This window comes from Manis javanica, chromosome 15 (assembly GCF_040802235.1).
Source record: "Manis javanica isolate MJ-LG chromosome 15, MJ_LKY, whole genome shotgun sequence".
Lineage (NCBI taxonomy): Eukaryota > Metazoa > Chordata > Mammalia > Pholidota > Manidae > Manis > Manis javanica.
The window spans coordinates 13269991-13293553 of record NC_133170.1 but is presented as its reverse complement, the minus strand read 5'-3'; the positions used below and the strand labels follow the sequence as shown (position 1 = coordinate 13293553).

At 35.1% G+C, this 23563-nt stretch overlaps 1 protein-coding gene and 1 non-coding gene across 28 annotated transcripts in view; one reads left to right on the top strand and one right to left on the bottom strand.

Moving 5' to 3' along the window:
- Positions 1-1433: 1433 nt before the first annotated feature.
- Positions 1434-1623, top strand: LOC118972754 (U2 spliceosomal RNA). Its single transcript, XR_005061833.1, has one exon. It is a non-coding gene; the product is annotated as a U2 spliceosomal RNA (small nuclear RNA).
- A 3348-nt stretch (positions 1624-4971) lies between these two features.
- C2CD5 (C2 calcium dependent domain containing 5) overlaps positions 4972-23563 on the bottom strand; it is an 86663-nt gene continuing 68071 nt past the window's right edge. For 11 of the 27 annotated variants that reach the window (XM_037020321.2, XM_037020325.2, XM_037020323.2 and 8 more), the window contains 11 exons: positions 23173-23236; positions 22725-22786; positions 22409-22507; positions 21833-21922; positions 21314-21401; positions 20273-20359; positions 12017-12067; positions 11011-11112; positions 9514-9704; positions 7429-7575; positions 4972-6293 (listed from right to left, as the gene is read on the bottom strand). In XM_037020321.2, the coding sequence (XP_036876216.1) occupies positions 6162-6293; positions 7429-7575; positions 9514-9704; positions 11011-11112; positions 12017-12067; positions 20273-20359; positions 21314-21401; positions 21833-21922; positions 22409-22507; positions 22725-22786; positions 23173-23236 (1113 nt within the window). In that variant the 3' untranslated portion in view covers positions 4972-6161. The remainder of the gene's footprint in view (positions 6294-7428; positions 7576-9513; positions 9705-11010; positions 11113-12016; positions 12068-20272; positions 20360-21313; positions 21402-21832; positions 21923-22408; positions 22508-22724; positions 22787-23172; positions 23237-23563) is intronic. The other 16 variants (XM_037020330.2, XM_037020334.2, XM_037020332.2 and 13 more) reach the window with 5 other exon arrangements.

Below are 23563 nucleotides of genomic sequence, written 5' to 3'. Positions count from 1 at the left end.
TCATACATGTATGCAATAAATAGCACCAATTATGGACAACCTCCTCTGGAAACTAGAAGACGAGGGAACATGCGATTTAACATTTGAAAATCAGTGTCATTCACCACATAAACTAAAGGAGAAAATGCATATGATCATCGAAACAGATGGAAAGTAAGTATTTGACAAAATTCAAAGAGCATCTTGGAAAAACCTACAGATCACACGGTACTTAACAGTGAAAGCCTGAACGTCTTCCCTGAGATCTGGAGCAAGGCTAGGATGTTCACTCTTACCACTCCACATTATACTTAATAATTTAACAGGGTAACCATTCCTAAGGCCAACTGAGGAAAAAGAAAAACAAATAAAAGTAATTTCAGATTGGAAAGGAAGAAATAAAACTGTCCCTATACACACAAACACAAACAAATGATTGTCTACATAAAAACTCCAAAGAACTCCCATAAAAGCTACTGGAATCAATATCTGGCTGCAAGATACAAAATCAATGTAAAAGAATCAATGATATTTGTATACACTAAAAGTGAGTAATTACTAGAAATTAAAATCAAAACAGTACCATTTATAATTGAACCAAAAACATGACATACTTCTGTAGAAAGCCCCCATCCCCACCTAAAATGCAAGATTTGTGTACTGAACAATGACAAATACCCTATGATCTCACTGACAAGTGGAATCTAAAAAACGAACAAACAGAAATAGACTCATAAACACAAAGAACAAATGGGTGGTTGCCTTAGGGGAAGAGCTGGGGTAAGGGTGAGATAGGTAAAGGGGATAAAGAGGTATAAACATCTACTTCTAAAATAAATTAGTCACAGGGATGGAAGTACAGCCAGGAAATGGAGTCAATAATATCGCAATATCTTTGTATGTAAACAACCAGTAACTACACACATCATGGTGAGCATTTAGTAATGTATATATAATTGCTGGATCACCATGTGGTACACCTGAAGCCAATATCATATTATATACCAAACATATTTCAATTTTTAAAATATATTGAATAAAGAAGGGAAAAAAAGATTTGTATACTGAACACTACAAAATATTGATGAGAGAAATCAAACAAGATCTAAGTAAGCAGAGAAATAGCATGTTCAAGGATTGGAGACTCAATATTAAGCTGTCAATGCTCCCTAAACTGACCTATAGATCCAACCCAACCTCAGTAAGAAAAAAACAGTAAGTTTTTTTCATATAAAAATTTGCAAGCTAAAATTTATATGGACAAAACAAAGAAACTAGACAAAGTTTGAAAACACACATTCCTTGATTTCCAGAACTACGATAAAGTTGCAAGAATAAAATGAGGAGAAATATGTAGAATACAAGTCCAGAATATAGACCCATACACACATATGCCGTCAATAAATTTTCAACAAAGATGCCAAGTTCAGCGAACGTAGAAAGTTAGTTTTCTCATCACTTCTTGGACTTTTGGCTAAGATCAACTGTATTACCTGTTCTTGTCAGTTAATATCTGATATGCCCTCTATCAGAGGACAATATATAAAATGGATTTTGGGAGCAGGGCGATGGAATAGGAGCTTGTTCCATCTACACTATGCATCGACCTGGTATTGCAGTATCTCTGGGAACAGTGCACCCCTTTGAGGGGGAAAAAACCCGAAAGTCTGCAACAAACTGTGCAGGAACAACTGGACATCAATATGCCAAAAAAAGCACTGACCCGTATCTCACACCATATACAAAATGTAACTTGAACTGATCGTGTACCTAAATATAAAGCCATAAACTGTGAAATTTCTAGAAAGTCTTTGTGATGTTGGGTTAAGCAAAAATTTCTTAGAACACAGAAAGCACAAACCACACACAAAAAAGACTTCATCAAAATAAAAAAAACTTCTTTTCCTCTAAGACAATGTTTAAAGAATGCAAAATAAGCCACAGACTGACTGACAGAAACTTGCAAAATATGTATTTTTTAACTGATATCCAGAATTTGCAAGAAACTTTCACAATTAGACAGTTCGGTTGAGCACAAGGAACTGAAAGTCGGCCGGCTCTTCCTGGGTGGAGGAGACATGGAGGAACTGAGAACAGGCTGAAGAATATGCAAACCTGTATAGGTCATCGCGGCAGGACTCGTCTTCTACTGCGTAGTACCCAATTCCAACAGCGACACCTCGTGGCAGTGGGAAGCAAATGCAACAGTGTACAACGGGTTCCTGTACTCAGCACCTCGGTTTGGAAACTCACCTTAAACCTCTTGCGGGCTGCGTTGATAAGTGGATAATTTCCCCATCTCAAGATCTTTAAACTTCGATCATACCTGCAAAGCTTCTTTTGTCACGTAAGGTAATATAGTCGCAGGTTTTGGGAATTAGGCTGTAGGCATTTGGGGGTGGGGGATTCATCATTCTGCCTACCATAGGTATATTGGGTATTTTTTAATATTTAAAAATCTAATCTTAAAAATGTCTTTACTTTCCTACTAGGGAAAAGCAAACTTCTTAGGCTAGCATTTACCCTATCTTTCCTGCTGTATCCTTCACTGTTCCTTATTCCCCTCCACTCATGCTATGCTAGATTTAACCCAGGGTCAATAAAGGGATTTCAATACACCTGAAGTTGTGAACAAAATTTCATTCATATGCTTACTTGTCTAGAGAAGTGCAGTGCTTACAACAGATTCTCAAAGTACTGTGGAAGACCCCTACTGGAAAAGAAAAAAAACTACAGATGTGTTTATAAATAAATGTGTCACTTCCACATTTTTATGCATCTTGGTCTGGGAGACTGGGAGGTGTAGTGGAGAGTACAGGCTTTAGAGTTCCCTCAGGTATCTGAATCAAGCTAACACTGGCTAAGTGGCGATAGCATTTATCTCATTAAAAATAATGAAGGGCAGCAAGCTTGACAGGGAGTCAGTGAGATGACAGCAATTCAGAACATGTTAAAGCTTGATGAACCTTCAAGATGGCCAAAAAATCAAAGGGACATCACCTTAACTAAGGGAATCTCAGGAAGGAAGAGTCATATTGCCCATAATAAAATTAAAGTTTGGATATGATAAAACCTACCATAAACTACATGGCTGGATGGCAAAATAAGGGGAAACTTTGTCAGACAGGAGAGATTATCTATCAGTAAGAGAAGTCAACTCCATAAACAAAAATTCAATTTTCACAGAAAAGTACAAACTTATATAAAAAACAGCTTTTTTCATATAGCCAAAAATGTTGCCCACATACGGATGCATCTAGAGAGCATTGTGAGTGACAGCTGCCAAGCACAAGGTCCCATTTACACAGAATGGGAAGTGGGCCAACTGCAAAAGGAAAGAGGGGACCTGCGGAGATGCTAGTAGTGGTCTTCTGTGTGTGTGCGTGTGTTTAGTGGAAATGATCTTTAACATGGCTATATGGCAATTCATTCTTTGACTGTACATTTACAATAGATTTTTATTGAGTGCTAACTCACATCCCATTAGCACATCTTAATATGTAAGGATAAATACTAAGTTTTTAACAAAGATTGGGACGGATGTGATGGGGAAAGCCAGGCAAAAAGGTAAAAAATAAAGCCAATTTAAGAACTGTGTATATGATCCCATTTATGCATTTATGGAACATTTTGTGTAAGCATAATAGAGTTTGCCAGCTATCCCACACTGTGATACTACAATCCAGCCCTTGTATTCCTGGCATGTTCAACCTCAGGGGCAGGTCAGGAGAGGGAAGCCAGTTGGTAATGGATTACGGAAAAGTAGGAGGGGAAGAAGTGGGACAGGGAATGCAGCAAATCTAACAGTACCTTCAGAGCAGCAATGAAGAGTGAAAGAGATGTGAGATGTGCTGTCAATACTGTAACTGGTCCTAGTATTTCCTAAAGAGTAAGTCCCAGCACATCTGTTTAAAGGGACCACATTTCTGAGGGAATCCACACACGGAGGGGGAACAGCTCTTTGGGCACAGGGTAACCTTAGCTTTTCTGGAAGACGGCCATCTTGGCGTGGGCTGACTGTGCTTCAAAGGTCGCCACAGGAGCCAACAGCCCACGTGAGCAGACAGACAGCAAGCCTGAGGGGTCGAGGAAACCCCAGCTTTCCTAGAAATCAGTCTGGGCCTCTGCTGAGTAGACAACTGTTTGTAACAAAAAGGAGATAATGCCATCTGGCTAGTTTTGTTATAAGAATTAGTAATAAGGTATGTGGCACAGGGCACAAAACAGATGCTCAGATCAGTGAGATTAAATGATTATTCCCCTGCCTAGAAGGCACTCTGAAGCACTAGGCAGTCACAAAATAGCTGTTGGAGGGATGAATGGCTGGATGGATAAAACTATGAAAAAGTCAATTCCAGTGAACTGCCTATTTTTCCAGACCAAGCTTAAACATTTCCTCTGGGAAACTACCTTCATCCCAAAATACACACATTTTTTTCACTTTTCACTCATTAGTGTAGGTTACACAGCCAGATTGCCTGTGCTTGAATCTTGGTTCCACTACATATCGTGTTTTGGGACAAATAGCACAAACTCTAATTCAGTTTCTTCAACTATGAAATGGGGCTTAACCTCATAGGGTTTCTGTAAAGATTAAAAGGGTTACTACAAAAATAACTCTATTAGACTGCCTGGCTCATAGTAAGCATTCAATAAACATTAGCAACTGTGTATCACATTTTATAAATTATTTGTGTAGCCACTGAAAATAAGCTCCACAAGAGCAGGAACTTGGGTATGTTTTGTTTTCCACCTAAAACTGTGCCCTGAGAGATCTAGGAAGCATTCAATAAACAGCTGTTGAATGAATACCTACCTACCAAATACATATATTCTCCCCAACCCCAAATTAAGAACAGGGTTTTGCATATAGTAGATGCAGGACAGATGTTTGCTGACTGAAGGAATGAATGGATTATGATCACATGGAAAGTGATTTCAGACTACTGACAGTACTATATCAAGGAGGCAGAAAAGAGAGTTAGGAATATCCCAGTTTATCTTTATAAACTTTTTATTTAAAAAATAAAATTATAAACAAAATACAGAAAAATATTGACACCTATGATAACAAGGAAATGACTCCTAATCTTTAGGGCAGTTTGTTATCCTGGAAAAGAAATATGAAGTTCATAAAGAAATTTTATTGTGCAAAGGCGGAATGTACTTTTTAGGGTTCACTTATAATAGGTATTTGGCATTGACAGAAAAAGTATTTCTATGTATACATTCAACATTTTGCAGCATATCTACACTCAAGTTACATTTCCAAATTCTACGCCAAATACAATCTAACTCACCATCAAAAATCCCTAAGATACTACTAAAATTCTGTTTATTCGGTAGAAGTACAGTATGGTTTCATTAGAAAATAATTTTATGTTCCTACTAGACCAACTATATTTTACCCACTTCAACAAAATTCAAGGACCTGTTCTTCCCAGTTGAAGCCAAGTCTCTTCTGGATAAATTAAACATTAACTGAAATTTGGCCATTTACAAAGTTCCAGGGTAAGTTTTTCCCTCCCTTCTTAAAGACATTAAAACTTTCAATGGAAAGACACTGGCTTTGTTACGTTATGTTTTCTTTAACAGTAGTTAGGACATATAATGGATACAAGTTGCAGAACTTTAACTTCTTTTAAAAGATGGCTGAAGCACTTTTTTCTTTCAGTTGTTACCAAACCCTCATTAAAATAAAACACAGTTGGGTTGTCTGAAAACTGTTTTCCATTTTCCCCACACATTCCTCAAATCAAATTACTTATTAACAATTTGTGAATTTCTTGCTTAGTTTTTTTAAATTATGCTAGGGTGACTATCCTAATTTCCTGATAATCTTACCATTTGATTTTTTTAAGTATGATTTTTTTTTAATTAACGTAAATTACAAATAGCTTTCATCTTTGCTACAGTTCTCTGAGAAATTTATCTGAACTTACTGAGAAGTCAAGATTCCACAGGGCCGCAGGTGTAGGCTTGGCAAACGAAACATCGAGATTCGAAAATTCTCATGCCTCCAAGGGATTCCAGGCAAATCAAACCTACTCATAATATATCAATTCCTTCTTAATTATCTCAAATGAAGCTCATGTTTTAAAGTCTAATAAGATAATTAATGACCAAAAAAAATGGAGGCAGGTTAATTTCCTTTAGTTGAACTCTTTCTTTCTAATTTAGTTTCAGGTTGTAACTTCTCCTCCAGTACATGAGGGCTGGCAGTTGGCAGCAGGTTGCTGAGTTGACACTACTTCTAATTCAGATTCACGTACAAAAATCACTGCATCACCACTTACATTTATAAGACACTGTGCCTGTAAGAACAACAGGAAATGGTCAGTCACAAAGGCAGCAATATGTTCATGCTCTTGCATTAGATCAGGTTGTTAAGTCGTCAGAGAAAAGACAGACAACCCAACAGAAAAATGAGGAAAGGATAAGAGGGCATTTCACAGGAAAAGAAACTCAAAAAACCAGTTAATGCAGTTATTTGATTTTTTTAAAGAATCTTTAACAATTTTAAGTGAATTATTTGTTAACAAAACTGATAAAAAAAATTAATTCTAAAAATTAACCTAAGCAACACCCCTTTGCTCCTATTAACAGAATTGTATTACTTATTAGAAATAAACAGTGTGGCCGATGGAATATTATTCAAGCATAAAAAAAGAAATCCTGTATGCTCAGTGAAATATCAGGCAGAGAAAGACAAATACCATATAATTTCACTTATTTGTAGAATATAAAAACAAAGCAATAAAGAATGAACAAAACAGTAGTATACTCACAGACACTGAGAAGTGACTGGAGGTTATCATGGGGGTGGGGTTGGGGTGAGTGGGTAGGGGGTGTAAGTGGGATAAAACGACATAAAAATTCTCAATCATAATGTAGGACGGTCATGGGGATAGTAGTACATGGAGAATATAGCCAATGATACTTTAACATCTATGTTGACAGACAGTAACCACACTAGAGGGTGAGGATTTAATGCGTAACTGTTGAACCACTGTTTTGTATATTTGAAACCAATATAAGATTGAATATCAACAATTCTTTAATAAAAAAAAAAAGAAAGAAAAGTGTGGGCCCATCACAATGTGCTTTTCACCAGTACAGCAATTAAAATTGGATGGCAGCACAGTCCAAACCAAAGGGCATCTTTAACTCTCCTCAATCAGCTATCACGGTAAGGTCCACCAAGAAGATGGTGGAAACAGTAACTTAGGAGCAAAACTTAGAGAGGTGTTTAAGAATTAAACAACTAGTCACCTGGGATGCAAACACAGCATCTGATCTATGTATGACCATGGTTATTAATATATTCAATTAAAACATGTTTTAAGAATCTAGAATCAAAGAACTCTGCAGAACAGTTCTCTTTTGTGGGGGAGGGTGGGAGGTGGGAAATTCGCAGGTTCCCCATCAGAGAGTTCTGACTGTACTCACCTGGTTTTTATTTGGATTCTCCATGAAAACACACTGCTTCATGATGTAGGAGACGACAGCATTCCCTCCTAAAGCGGCGACATGAGCTCTCACCATAGCAAACACTTCAGCAATAAAAGCATGGAGAAAACCACTGACTCCTCCTTCCTAGGTAAGAATGCACAAGAACAGCCAACCTCCACACATGCACACACCAATATACACAATACATCAAAGAATATGTATTAAACATTTTAAATGATCTTAATGTAATGGATAACTTTAAATTTCCTTCAGAATGGGGACTTACTGCATGAATGAAAAAAACAACCTTCACTGAACACATGGCTATAAAACAGGGATTACTCCCCTTACTTTACAGATGATGAAAGTGAAGCTCAGAGAATCTGCAATAAGCCCATGACTAGAGATAGTAAATAAATAGCAGCGCAATAATTCAAACTGTTCTTCCATCTTCAACATCTCCCTGTATCAAATCGTTCCTATCATCATTCACATAAATTGATAGTAAACATAAACACTATAACTTCTCGGCTCTCCGTATGTTATTTCAGCCTACCTCCAACTCAGTCATAGCTCAAGTACTTCTTTTCTTCTCCTTTATGAGTTTCTTCCTGCCTTTTAATCAAGAAATTCTAATGGCAGAGTAACAGAGACTTCAGAGGGTAATTTTAAATAGATTAAATAATTGTAAGCAAGTAACTCATCAAGCAATGAGTAAGTTTGGGGTATTAAGCCATACAGTTAATATTATAAATATCTGTTGAAGCAATATTTTTGGGTATGGTTGCTTAAACTGTAGAGAAGACACTTTGGAAATAAAATTTTAGAGATTCCAAATAGTGCAATATCCACGTGCTATTAAGAGCAACTGGAAAAGGTTAATTCACTAAGCTATGCCAGCTTCTCATACCCAACTTGCTCTGTCAAACTTAAATGGACTTCAAAGTATCACATATTTTAATTCTATATTAAAACGTCTTTGAGAATATCCTAAGGAAGTTCCTTTTCCATCTCAACACAATTAGAATATGTTAAAAACCTAATTTATTTTAAAGGAAACATCTAATTAATCAATCTGCCAGAAGTCATTCATTCATTTCTACGAAAACAATGTCCTAATTACACTGTGCAGGGCACTATGCTAGGTGAAGGATGATGAGCATATATTAAAAAAATAGTATGTGGGCTTGTTATTTATTTCTAAGAAAGTATGGAAATATTGCTGGTGAAACAATGGGGAAAAGCATAGTTAAGTCATCTTTATAATGTACACACTTTAAAAAATATAAAGTGCTGCTAAAGTAAAATCTGAAGAGTTACTGGGTTTCACACCTTAATAATTTAAAATTTTCCCCATTCACAGTATTGATCAGCTCAACAGCCCTGTTCTACCACACAAGACACAGTATAAACACAATTTTTTTTCTCATATTTAAATTCTTGTGTAACAAAAAACATACAAGGCTGACTCAGATTCTTTGACCACATCAAGTAAAATGTAACTACCATTACTTGAAAACCAAATTAAAGTTTAATGATACCAGTGTGAAGTAAGAATCTGAATAAATGCAGTTTCATAAACTGATACAGAGGGGAAAAAAGGAGCAGCCTCACTGTTTCTCAGACAGAGAACACAGAGCTAAATCATATAAACTATCCCTATAAACATCGACCTGTAATATAGTTCCCTACTATTTTTAAATGTAAACCCTTAAAAATTGCTATTTAAATATATCTCAGGCAAATAACTACTGAGAAAACTAAGTTTTTTTTTTTTCAGGGCTGTTTCAAACCTCTAGTCATGGGTAAATCTGTTTTATTTACCATAGGATAAAGAATGTCTGGAATTACTAATAATAAATAGGATTAAACTCAATATGATGCTTGCGATAATACTAGCTGCTATGCAAAATTTAGTAAATCTAATGTAGAGCCAATCCAGACAGGTTATTGAAAAATAACTGTGTGTGTTTGTTACTTAGGCAAAAAATCACAATTTGGATGGAACTTTTTTGGTTTTCTTACTAATATCTTCAATCAGAGAAAATTCACAGAACAATGAAATAACATCCTTAAAATTACCTCACGAAGAGAAGTCGTTTCCCGAATAAAAAACATATTAATTATCCCAAGATATTTAGTTATTTTTGCTCCAGGAATGAAAGAAAGAGGTGTCATCTTAACAACCCCAACTGAAGAATTTGCACAAGGTGCAGCAGAACGACTCCTTACATTTCCTTCACCCACTGGGCTTGCTTTTTCAACCGTCACTGCTAAAATTGGAGAAAGGAGAGAAAGCATCAGGCTGAGACACTGGGAACGCAAGCATTCCCTAAGGTTTCCAAATAAGTGGTGACAACATTCAGCTGTCTGTGAGGCTAAGCCATGTCATGAAAGAAAAGGAATTATCATGCACTGCATGCAATTAAAAAGAGAAAGAAAAACTTAAGAGGAAATGCTGCAATGGAATTCTTTTGGAAGAAAAATGGCAAATGGCATTCCTGCAAAAGAAAATGTTGGTACAGTGTGGCTACACACACAGCGATCGTTACAAGGTGAAGGGAAAGAAAAAGCAGTAGAGCATTAAAGATTATCTGCTGTAGGAACAAATTATTATAGAGAGTGTGAAAGTTGTTTTATTTCCCAGTGCGGTTTTTTCCATCTTTTTCAGAGGACTTCGTCATTGTCAACTTGTAGATAAACCTTATGTTAACTAGTTGTTAACAGGTTTCTCCTCCAAACCTTTTTGATCAAGCTCATAACTTAAAAAAATTAACAAATGACCTTGGCCATCTAAAAGTTGATTGTTTTTAGAATAACATAAGTAATAATAGCTACCACTTAACAAATAACTATTATAAGCCAGACATACATGTATCTATCCTTTCAAAAACACAGCAACATAGGTATTGTGTCCCCACTTTACACATGAGGAAACTGAGGCTCTGAGAAGTTAAATAACTTGCTCAAGGTCAAACAACTATTAATGGCACGTCTAGGATTCAAAACCAGATGTGGCTGGTTCCGTATCCTGTGACCTTTCCTCCTAGAGCTCCTTCCCTTTTAACGTACTGTAAACTCTTTCACTCAAATACATTTACCTTAAGGTCTGCCAAGCCACAGGGCATGTAGCACATAAAAGTACTGATCCTGATTCTGGTAGTGAGATGAGAGTTGAGTTTCTCTTCAGAAAGACCTTGTTCTTTCAGCCCTCTGGCTGTCACTCCTCGGAAACTGAGACACCACATACTACCTAGTACCTTGGGTCCTGAAAGAGTGTCTCTTTGTTAACAGCTCATAATTTCTTTTCATTAGAAGGATAAAATATCTATTTATATATTTTTAAGAATACCTTCACAAAAAAAGTAAAATTCTAAAAAAAAAAACAATCTATGGATAAACTGAACGAACTGAAGGCCCTTCATTAACTTTGGCTAAATGACCATTAGAGTCTGCAGCTTTCACACTCCACACATGATTGATTGGCAATGTCACTCCTGGTAGTAAGGGCCAGCCTTCACCACTGGGAAATCAGGGATATGCTTCTCAGGTCATAATGTGGTAGAAACATCCGCCTACTTGTCTTAATTGATCCGCGCCTTATGGTCTGAGCTTTCAGTTTAATGAGCTCTATCCAGCTGCTGCATCTGTCTGCAAAGGAACTGTAATCAACTGACGTTGCTGAAAACACAGACAGAAAACAAAAGAAAAAACAAAGAAAAAATATGGATGACGTCTCTTACTCGTCGTAACACTCCTGATGATGATATAATTTAACCATGACTTAGAAAGAGAATGGTCCTTTCAAGTCAGAGAAGAGAGATAGTAAAGAGTCAAGCTTTAGACACTGCTTTGTCCAAGACCAAGTTCGCAGCTGGCTGGCTGAGCTTCCTGGCGGTGTCACAGCTGTGTGGTCTCTCAGGGGGAACAGACGAGGGCCCCACAGAGGAACCAAGGAAAGGACCATCTACTGTGTTTTAACTGACTCTCCTTCCCATTCTTCTCACTTAACAATGTTTTAGCTAATCTGTGTATATAAGGACTTCACTTATAATCCAAACTTCATGAATAATCCCCTTCCCTCTTTTTACCCTATTTATTTAAAATGAAAAATAAAAATGACAATCAGTGGTGAAGAATACATGAAAAAAAAATCACTAGTTGAGTTATCTTTTATTAAAAACACCTTCTTTCTACCATCAGCCACAGGAGGCCAAAGGGTCATTTTGTCAGGAATTCTGTTTCTATGTCTGATTTTGGCAACAAAGCTTCTGATGACATGGGGCTGAGGGGGCAGGTGTGAGCCTCACAAGTTCTTTTAAAACAAGTAGCTTTCACTACTACTAGGCCAAAAAAATAATGTAGAAGAGCTAATATTTATTTTTAGAAACTGGGCAGCTATTAAAATGATAAAAAATTGAAATATTAGTTTAACCAATATTTTTAAAGACACATTCTAACTACAATAAAGTCACATTTTGGTGTCTACTCCATTGTCCAGTGCATTTCTCCGGTGTCTGTCTGTGCACCACCACACTAGAACTTCACACCTTGGGCGACTATTTGCTTAATTAGACAAACTCACCTCTCTGTGCAGCTGGTATACCTGAGTTAGAACTTGCACTCTCCAGGTGTTCTAATAAGACAATATGAACAACATTAGCTTGGGTGCTAAATACAAGGCAGTATTCTCTTCTTTGTTGTTTGTTAATACTCTCTATAAGCCAGAAGAATAGGAGGAAATCTTTATGGCTTCATTATAAAAGCAAACCAAACAGAAGTATTTAGGTTTAAAATGCAGTTTCTATTGATACATGAGAACTAGCTCAGTTAATAAATACCATGTCAAGGACCAACTACTGGTTAGTTACTGTAACACAAATAGAGTTTCAGAAACTTTACAGACATGAGAAAATATAAACACAGTTAGTAGGATGAAAGCAGGATATGAGAAAACTGAGCAGAACAAAGGGTCAATGTATTGGGAAAGAAATCTGAAATGAAACATGGAAGGGAAACATTTGTGGGGGAAGAGCCAGTAAGATTAGAAATTACAGAGAAGGCAATGGTTTCCATCTTACAGATAAACACAAGCTGCTTACTAGCTATAACCCTCCACCACAATCAACAGCTCCCTTTGGTGATATCAAGACTTTGTGGAGCTAAAACACAGCTGGCTGCTTCCACAGAAAGAACTGGGAATCCCAAGCTAGCCACTCCTTCCCCAGTTATCTCTTACAAAAGTAGTGTCCAGAATTTTCCCTGATATTTTGTATTTTTTTTATAGATATTTTAGGGTATTGAATAAATGTAAACAGAACTCTACCCTCGCTAGCATACTTGAATTTTTATTTCAAGGAATTTTATAATTGAGAGAATAAGTGTTGCCAAGTTAGAAATAACTCATATAAAACACACAGAATAATTTGGGTCAGCCAGTATTTAAACAAATTTATAAACTATGTAAACACCTGTATTTTCTGACTAATGTGTTGATCTTTTTAATATTTCTAAATTAATAAAAGTTGTACTTTTCAAAAATAAGATCTGTACAGAATGTTTCTGCTAATTGGGTGCAGTGGAAGTATCTCCCGCCCATCCCCTTTGTGCAAAGCAGGTGACCACCAGCTAATACTGGAGAGTGTACAGCGGCTGACATTCCTCTTACAGCACAGAGCTGGTGAATAAAAGGGATCACTAGTTCGGGTCCAAACAATGGCTGTGAAGGTACCATGACGTGGACATGCCCTCACACTGCAGACCTGGACAGGGAGTCCTCCTGGTTTGGATTCTGAAAGCCACTGGGAGCCCAGGAGGAGATGGAACCTACAGGAAGAAGACCACAGCGAAACTGACGTTCAGAGGCTTACAGATCTCTAGGCACAGCTGGCCGAGCACCGAAACAGCCCTGGGACAGAAGCTGGGACAGCTTCCCCAGGCTTACCTATCCCAGGAAGGACCCAAGGCTCCCGTATGTCCTGTGCCATACAGACTTAAAGAAAATACAGTTGACATTAGGAATTCTGTGAAAGTTTTTTAAATGCAGGGTAGAGGAAAGAGGTTAAAAAAAAGGTTAAAATTACCAAAGTGAAATTATTTTCTGTATCTCATTATAAGCTAGGTAATACGGAATTCCCCAGGAGCAACTGTATACAAATTAATGGCAAATGCCCATAAAAAGAGTTTAAACGTGTAGAAAATATCTGTTCCCTTGTCTAACTATATCAAAAAAAAAGAAAAAACCAAAGGTACACAATCATCTATAAAGTATTGTGATGTTAAAGAAAGGATAAATAGAGGCAATAACCTGTTAGGAGTAGTTGCCTCTTGGAGAGAGATGTGAGGGAAGATGGGAGCTTGATTTTGGACTATGTGATTTTTTTATAGGATTTGAATTTTCACCATGTACATGTATTACTTTTCCCAAAAAATTTTACAAAGGGTGGAGAAGACGGGAAAGAAGGGAAAATGTTTATTCTCTGCCCTCAAATAATGAACGTATTTGAATTAAAATCTGAAAAATAAAACAGCTTTTTTAAACTGGAGATCATTCTTATGGGAAAAGGTGAGGAGACGATTGCTGATTTCAGTTGAGGAGGGTGGGTTCATCTACTAACATGCTTGCTATGGTCTCAATTTTTCTCTCAAAGACAAGACCCTAGATGAGCTGATCCTGGAAGCAGTGGGCATCAGTACCTCAGAATGGTCTGAATGCCTCAAGTATCTAATAACCTCAGACTTTTCAGTCACTCTGCTCCTTCTGATTACAGTTTGGCTTCCCAAGTAACAGTGTTTTCAAAAGAGAAGGTACTGGAGATATAAGCTGTCTGGTTCACGGGCAAACTAGTGATTCTGGTGAAAAAGAAATAAATGCAAAAGCAATCTTTAAGCCAATACTAAATAAAGGACAACATATTTCATATTTGGGCATAGAAATCTTATTAAGAGTCTTTCAGGCGTGGTTGAGGAGCTAACGCCCAGCTGTGGGCCGTTCATGTATCTGTGCGGGAGAGTTTGAGACAAACACTCATGTTAGTTGCCCATCACAGTTGTAAAAGGAATCTCAATCAAGCCACACAGCAGCACACTTCTTTTAATGATTTCCTTCCCCACTGAGGACAAGAAAAAGATTATTTTATTAAAAAGTCACCAGTAAGTGATAACCCTTTTATCTATAAATGAATGACTTTGGAAAGTTAGCGAGATGAACGTGTCAGAACATACAGTTTTACTATTCTTAGTACACTCTAGCAACAAGCCCAAGCAGTGTAGGGAGGGGAACTAAGTTAGATTAGTTTAGTGGAAATCAGCATATTGATAACAGAAAACAATGTACCAAGGAGTCTTCCTCCATTATACATGCAGCACTAATGCTTTTAAAGTTTGAGAACTCTCCATTCTTCTAAATAGTTTGTAATAAGCAATGACACAGGTACTGGTTGTTAGCTAAGATAGAGTTTTATACTTATCACTAACTCTTCTGATAATTTCATCACCTTACATCATCAGAGTTCATAGATCTTTGTTCTGAATAATTAAAAAATATTTGAGACAATCTTATCTGGTCATCTTAAAAAAATTACTAAAAATAAAAAAAATTTCTGCAAATTTTGAACATTCTCCAGTAGATTAAAATATGCGAGATCTGGAGTCTTTCAAATGTATGCTTTAATATTCCTATTTAAATGCTCTCAATCTTAAATTATGATCAAACTTTGGGTTTATGTCCTTTTAGGCATTTCCATTAATTTATAATATACTGAGTAATTACGTTCCTTAACTATAAAATCTGGCTTAATGACTGAATTAGACAATGATGTATATAAATATTTGGTATAAACCTTGTCTAAAATGATATTCAAATACTGGTGAGCTGATAATGAAACTGCCATATTACAGTTAAAAATTATCACAGCATAGAGAAAGATATCAATAGCTCCAATCTGGATGGTCCACTAGGGAAAAAATTCAAGTAATACCAGGTAACACATACCCTGGATGACAAGGACAGTTAGCTTCTCTACCTCGGTCATTACAGCTCCCCTCTAACACTGCACACGCCCTACACCGCTGGTCTTCCTTCTTCAGTGCCCATCTTGTTTTCCTGCCTCTGTTTCCAGGCACCTACTCTTCCTCTCATTCCTATCTTTCGAACCTTTTCTTCCAAATAATCCTATTTTTGGACAGTAGCCCAATTCAATTTTCTTCGCTTCGTACTTCCTCTTCCTCTGACCGGATTTCACTGTCCTCGCGCTGCCCTGAAGCAGCTAAGGCTCCCTCTGCCTACTTCTCCATCAATTCCTTCCTTCCTTCTTTCCTATTTCTTGGATGAGTTCCCCAGACAGGTTCCATTCTAGTTTCCCGCAATCTCAACCCCCTTCCTGACTGCATGTGTCCGCTTTCAGGACCGCCCAGTGACTGTGCAGCCACTGATGACATGGAGAACTTCACATTTTACCGCTGCTACCATTCGGTCAGAGTGACAAAATATATTTTTAAAGAGAGAGAAAGAAAACAAGTACGCAATGAATTGGTAATAGATATAAAGACACTTTTAGTTAGTATAAAGAATTATATATACTTGTAAGAATTCAGAACCATTAGTTGACAGGAAAGAGTAAAACCTAACCTTTGCAGTTTTTAATAGATTTATAGTTCTCCTAGTTGAAAGTAATAGGAAGCAACTCAATAAATTTAAAAAGCTAAATGATCTTTTAAACTCTTACTTGGTATAAACAGAAAGTAACTCTTGCAGCCTATAATAAAAATAAAGATAAGAAACTCAAATGTGGCTAATGAATTATGGAGTACCATGTATTTAGAGAATAAGCTGAATTGTTTTCCTTGATACTGAAATCCGGAATTTGACCGATGCTTGTCTCATTGGTCAGCAGCTGTTTACTGAGGGGACTGCTCCTGCCACCCTGCAGCTCATGCCATTGAACATGAGGCTAGAAGCAAACTGAGAGCAGCAACAAGGTGGGTATAAAAAACACTTCTTCTCTACACCATCATCTGACTGTATACAAAGACTAAAACTCACTTAAACCTTTTTAAAGCCTTAAATTCTCAAAGTTTAATGAAAACTATTATCCTACTGTAGAGTAGATTTATAAAGTATTTCAGGTATATTTATAGTGGCATATAATTCACATACATTTATCTAATATAAATTCTTAAGCCCCACAAAATGGTATATAATATCTCAAGGCTTAGGTCTTTAGAGATGTATCTAAAGTAATATCTAATCTTTTATAAAAATTACATGCGTAAGGTTTTTTAGTCTGAGAAAAATCTCTGAAAAAAATATTTTTTACTTTTTTATATTTTTCATTCAGATTCCTCATTTTTACTATATTTGCTCTCTTTTTTCTATATGTATATGTCATTTTTAAAGTCTCTTGAAAACTACTTCAGAGTGGGACATAAATATTTAGAAAACTTAAGAATAGGTATTACTGATGAGGAAAAAACATCATCAAAGTGGTATAAAAAATTTGGTATAGCCACCTTTTTTCTTGTAACACAACCTCATTAAAAAATAATTTATACTGATCCCATATAATCTATGTTCCTCATAGTATTCAAAGAATTTTGATGACTTTCACTTGATAATGTCCCTTAAGAAATTACCTAGGCTCAGCACCTTTTAATATTTCAAATCAGAAAAATCAAGATAACTAGCAAGGTAACACCAAATCAACCATAAATTGGAGACATACATCAAATTGTTTTGTTACCTTGAGAAACAGAACCAAATATAATAAAAGATGGAAGGAAAAAAATTGAACATGGATGGACAATTCAGGCCTAGGCTTACTCTACACAGTGAATTAGGATACATGTAATAGAAGCATGTTTTCTTTACGTAATTTCACTCATTGTCAATAACACAAAAAGAAGGAAAGGTTTATCTACAAGTGAAAAGATGGAAGTATTAATAAACATATTGTGCATAGCTCTTGAAACTACTTTCTCAACATAAAAGGAAATGAAAAATTTTAATAAATCATCCTGTTTCTGGTAAGAACATGAAAAACAGACTTCAAACTTTTCAGAATTAAAAAAAGGAAAAAGCTCTGCTTACTAACTGACTTAACAAAACTGTAGTTCAGTATTAGTATTCATGTGCTCTTGCGGTTGCATGTAAGAGAGCAGATATGTTTTTGAGCATTTACTTGTAGTACTCTTATACTTCTCTCTCCTGCCTGTTTCCTCTAAATTCCTAAGCTTTAACTTTTTCCAGATATTTTTATTTTCTATTCAAAGCCTTCCTTCATGTTACAATGCTCCGTAATTACATTCATGTTATAACACTGTTACAGCACTCTTCAGACCTTTTCAAAGCCCACCCTATCCTCCAATCTTCCACAATACTTTGAGACAACTTCTAACATATTTCGGTAGCCCATGCCCTCCTGAAAAGACTTAAGGGAGCAAAAGACAATAAACATGCAACAAAAACCGTAATTTTCAAAACTATTTACAAAAGGTACATATAAACATTTCAGTGTTTACTGATGATTTTAAATGTAATATTCAAGAAAAAGCATGTAAGTTTTGCATTTAAGCCCTTAGTATCAGAAGTTCTATATGTATTAGTAATAGATGTGATATTGATTATTATGAAGATGATGATGGTAATGATGATGATAAAGATGGCATGATCTCAGTCAGTGGTTTTCATTTTTTGAAACCCTTTGTTCCAACAAAATCACATACAGAAAACGGGTATGTACAAGCATGCTCAGTGGAAAGTGCTCTAGTTCAGAGGCAGGGGGTCCAGGGACCCATCCTGTTACTCCCCTGCTCTCCTCAGCTCCCTCCCCACCCTACACTCCCTACCCTCCAGGAAGGCCATGAGGCACCTCTGAAGAAACTATGGTTTGAAGGAGCAGTTTAAAATTGTTGGTTTAACTGATTTGAAGCTATTTGGAAAATTTTTTTTTAACTTAATTAACAAAAGTTCAGTGTGATCTAAGGGATAATTTAGCTTTTGATTTATCCCTTTAGTAATGGGAACATGTTAATAAAGGAAGAATCATAAACTACAGAAATTCAAGGAATCGGTATTTTAAAGATTAGAGAGAATCTTAATCCTTTCACATTTTACAGATGAGGAACTAAGGCTAAATCAGAGGTTAACTGACTCAGGCTGTCATACTTTACCTGCTGCAGAGCTGGGAAGAGGACCCAGGCCTGCCACTTTATGACTCCACGTAGGGTCCCTTCTCCACACTCTCCTAAGTGAATTGCAAATGTTTTAGGAACTGTTCAGGTACTACTTAATCTACTCAAATTCTTCTTTCCCTGTTCTTCTGTTCACACATTATCATTCGTACAAAATATACTGATGACCACAATAAGCACTAGTTAAAGGTACTTTTGAAAACTACTGCAGAACTGTAAGTTATCAATATATAGATACAGCAAACTTACAGTTTAATCTTCCACAGAATTCAGTAGCTATTAACAATATGGTAAAATTGAGCTAATAGGGACCCCAAATCCACAAATATATATTCCTATAGATTCCAATTGATCATATCTTTTTTGTTGATTAGAATTTTGGTTTGGAACTAACCCTGTGTTAAATACAAATTACTATATAAAGCAGGTATTTAAAAGAAAAAAATCCTGTCGTTTTTTTGGTCTGAAAGCTCTACTTAATATTTAAGTCTGAACTCAGATTATCTTTGGATTTGATTTTTCCTCTCCTTTCTTTCCAGGAGTTGAGGTATGTTAAAATTCCCTTTGGAGTTCTAAATTAAAATTTCAATTTAGGCAAAAAGGAAAAAGGACCAAATTTACCATGTTGAAAGTTCAGAATCTGAAAAGTAGCTTAACTTTACGTCTCCAAAATGTGAGACAGGTTCTATTTTTCTACATAGATAGGCCTTGCCCTGATTTAGTAAAGAGTCTACTGACATATACAATGTAAATATAAAGCTATTCTTGTATTATGACTAATTTTGTATCAGATAAAATAATTGACAAGTAGAAATTATAAAATAATTTCACTTGTATTATAAAATATAAAAATTAGAAAAGTCAACATGGTTTAAAATTACAAATGCACCATTCCTCAGAATAAAAAATTTAGGAAAAAATACAAACTACATTTGTTGTATATGTAATGTATATATATGAAATACAGCACAGTAATTCTGTAAATCTATATAATAGAAAGTGTACTGCAATCAGAAGAGAAATGGAAAAAACTACTACTCCCTTTCCTCCAAAGATTGTAAAGATCTGAATATATTTACTACTATTAAGTTAAGGGACAATCATTTTGTATTTGAAAAAATGGCAGCATCTTGTAAAGTACATAACAGTATTCCTTAATTATAACTAAGATGCCCCAAAATCAGAAAGCTTATCCCCTTCTCACTTGTAGTACCTCCACCCAAACCTCTCCACTTATCTTTGGAAGAAAACAAGTATTTTGTTGTGTATGAAAATCCAAAATTTTTGTAAAGGTTCAATTGTTGTTGAAAAAAACTTCCCAAATATAATATAAATATCAACTATACCATGTGTGAATAATTACCCTTGAGAAATCCAGATCTCTGAAAAGAAAACTTTAAAACACTTGGAGGTGTAAGAATGGAATATCATACAAAAAATTACCTTAGTAACTTCTGGTAAGATTACTTGACATATCAAAATTAAAGGAACAACATTCTCTCCCCTTTATGAATATGAAGAAATATGCAATGAAAGAAGGAAGAATAAATCTTCACCTTAAGAATAAGTAAGACCACCTACAGTGAAGAGGCAAGTGAAAGGAACTAAAAACTACGATTGTGTTTGCACTTCCCTGACTTAATTAACCAACCTTTAGCCGGTGGAAAAGGGTGAGCTGGAAGTGAGTCCGAGCAGAGCTCCAGTGGAAACTGCAGAAGTTCTTCATTATCTGTAGAGGCTTGAGAGGCCAGAAAAACAGGAGTCAGTTAGTAGTGATCTTTTATTAATTGTTTAAAAATTAAGACTGCGATAACATATGTATTTCCCCCAACCCAATTTATTGTGGCAATTTTCTTCTCGGTTTCTCCAAGGGAACCCTTCACGGGCACGATCATGAGTGGCACTATCTTCCTTGGTAGGAAGGTTGTGAGATTTAGAAAGGATAATGTGTGAGCATCTCAGCACAATGCCTTGCAAATAATAATGACTCAGTAATAATATTACCCAACTCCTTATACTGTACCAGTTCTATGATACTTAAGCCAGTTATTATGTCTTCTTTGATAAATATCTGAACACAATTATTTCATTCATCTATTTAACATTAATTCAATGCTATACATGTAGAATGTACTTGAGTTAAAAATTTTAGACTAATCATGAGTATTTTATTTAGCCAATAAATCATTAAACTTTAGAAAGTATACTTTTTTTCCTCTTCTTTTCTTTTAGGGTACATAAATAGTTTCTAATAATTTGGATTTATTTGGAATATATTAAGAATGGTACTTCCTAAATTTTACTGAAGAACAGTTCTGAGAATCTGTTGAATACGATGGGACTTTTCCTGAGAAAAATACATTCTGCTTGCTAAATTCAGTAGGCCCTCAGATGCCTTGAGGACCTCCCCATTCTAGAATAGAAACATCTGAATTATTGCAGAATTAATATGCTATATAATCAAGGTCTAAAAAACAGCAGCATTCTCTATGTAAATACCATTCAACAACCTATTCATATGTTTAAAATAAGAAGTCAGCCATATTCTTACCCATACAGTTATCTTGTTAAACAGAAAAAATGGCAGTATCTCTTCAAGAAGTAAGTCATTTAATCTACCTATCCTTTATATTTTTCATTGAAATATAAGGTGGATGAACATGAGCTATTCACTAATCCATCATAGGTTTACCTCTTTGCAATGACTTTTCAACATGCGATTTTGTAGTCTGTAAAGCCTGATTTTTGTCGAAAGTTATTGCAACTGCTGTAACTGTAACCTAGAATCACAGAAACAATTGTGAAAAATAAAAATAATAATCACTGTCAAAATTACAAATCTTTTTCTACCATGGAAAAACTTACACTAATTGACTAATTTGCCTTTCCTGTTAAGATTCTTAACCAAAATAACACATAATCCCAGATATTCAGACTATAATTAAGCTCAGCATGTATAGACCTAGATATTCCAGGAAGAGCTCAGGAACCTTCTCTAAAAGATGGAGACTGGAGAAACCGCACATTAAGTACATATCCGATCACCTTCAGATAGAGTTCAGAAGAATGAAATGTACATAGTCTGATTCATACTAATATTTTTAAACATTCTTTGAAGTAAAAGTTTATACTTAATTATGGCAAATTTAAAATATTAAAACATATCAGATAAAAGCTAGAAATCTTCTTTAATAGACTGAATCTTAATTACCTGAATTAATTCATCTTCAGGCAGAGATACTGTAAAGTTTACATGACAAAGGCAGCAGGGGATCATAGACCGTAGTTTAAAATACAGGCTCTACACAACAGAAAATATTAGTTCTTTCAATTAAAAATTTTATGAAAACTGTTTTTTTAATGCATGTATATTATGGCAAATGGAAAGTTTACAGCATTAAATTACTGTAATAATTTACTGCTCCTGTTCTGTTCTATCAATTCTTATATTAACAATGCATTTTAAATATCTAAGCGGACAGTAAGATTCAATCACATCCATCAGTAAGTTATAAAAAATGTTTTTTAAAAAAACTGTTATACATATACAATAGATTTTTATGAAGTTTAAAGCTATGAAATAAAATATATTTCTTTTATACTATGTTATATTAAGATGAAAAGGACAACTTTAGTATTTTACCTAGGCAGTTATTGATATATAAATAAAAATAATTCAGCCCACAACTGTAAGGTATTCCAGACAATATAAATAAATTTTATTTTTTTAATGTCATGATTCTTAGAGGAGTTTTAACTAAAATATAGTTAGTCAGAAGGTTCCTACCTTGAGCAAATTTTCACAGAGATCATTAAAGTTCTTATTAAGGGCTTGATTAGTCAGGTTAAGGCTGCTTAATCGTATTACTCTTACTGATGTGAACATCTAAATATGGGGAGATATAATAGCATGTCATTTTATTACTTTTAGCTAAATACTGTAACAGCTGGTAAAACTGCAAAATAATGAATAATAAATAATGTGGTATGAAAAAGTTAACATTTTAATTGCAATAAGGAGGTCAAAAGGCAAACATATTAAAAAGGAACTTGCTAAAATCATGTATGTTGCATTTGTTTAAAATTAAGAATGAAAGGTTTACCTGTATTTCAGATGTCCAATTATTTATACCAGGCATAATTTCTGTATTACAACTATAAAAGCCTGTCAAAACAAATTACAGTTAGCTATGATAATGTTCCATCTATTTTCGTGTTAAAGAATAACATTTTTCAATTATTGCATGAAATTCCACCTGTAAAATCCATTCACTCTTTTTCCAAAAACTCTTACCTTCAGGAAACTTTAGACCATCTTAATAAATTATCAGTTTTTTAACATATAAATACAAAAGGGTTAAAAATCAGTTCCCCTAGGTTCTAACATAAATGTTCTTAAACCATAAATGTTTTCGGCCTTGGAGCAGTAAAGCACATGACAGGATGTGACACTGATAAAGCCTTTACAATAAAGTTAACACTATAATAATTATGAACTTAAATATTGATATGCAAACTAGTCTCATCACAAAAGTAATTTTTTCTGTTCACCTGAAGGAGGAGGAACATCGGTAAGTAGAGAATGTACATCTTCCATAGCATCTGTGTCATCGATCTGAAAATAAAAAGATTAAGACTATTACATAAGTGGTAAATACATAATCATTTCAAATTTTAAACAGAATTATTGTTTTTACTATTTACTAAATACAAAACGTAAGTCAAAGTAGAGCCACTTTTCCCTAAGTTAAAATACAGAACTTGAAAAAAAAACCTCTAATATCTGTATATTTCTCCACAGTAATATACTTCCAAGTGAAATATTTTATATTATAAAGTATATTGAGTTTTTTTAAAAAGTTTTTCTTATGCCTTCATGAAGGCATTTTTTTTCAAAAGACAAAGATACCACAGCCATCACCTCCATTTGTTTAAATTAATA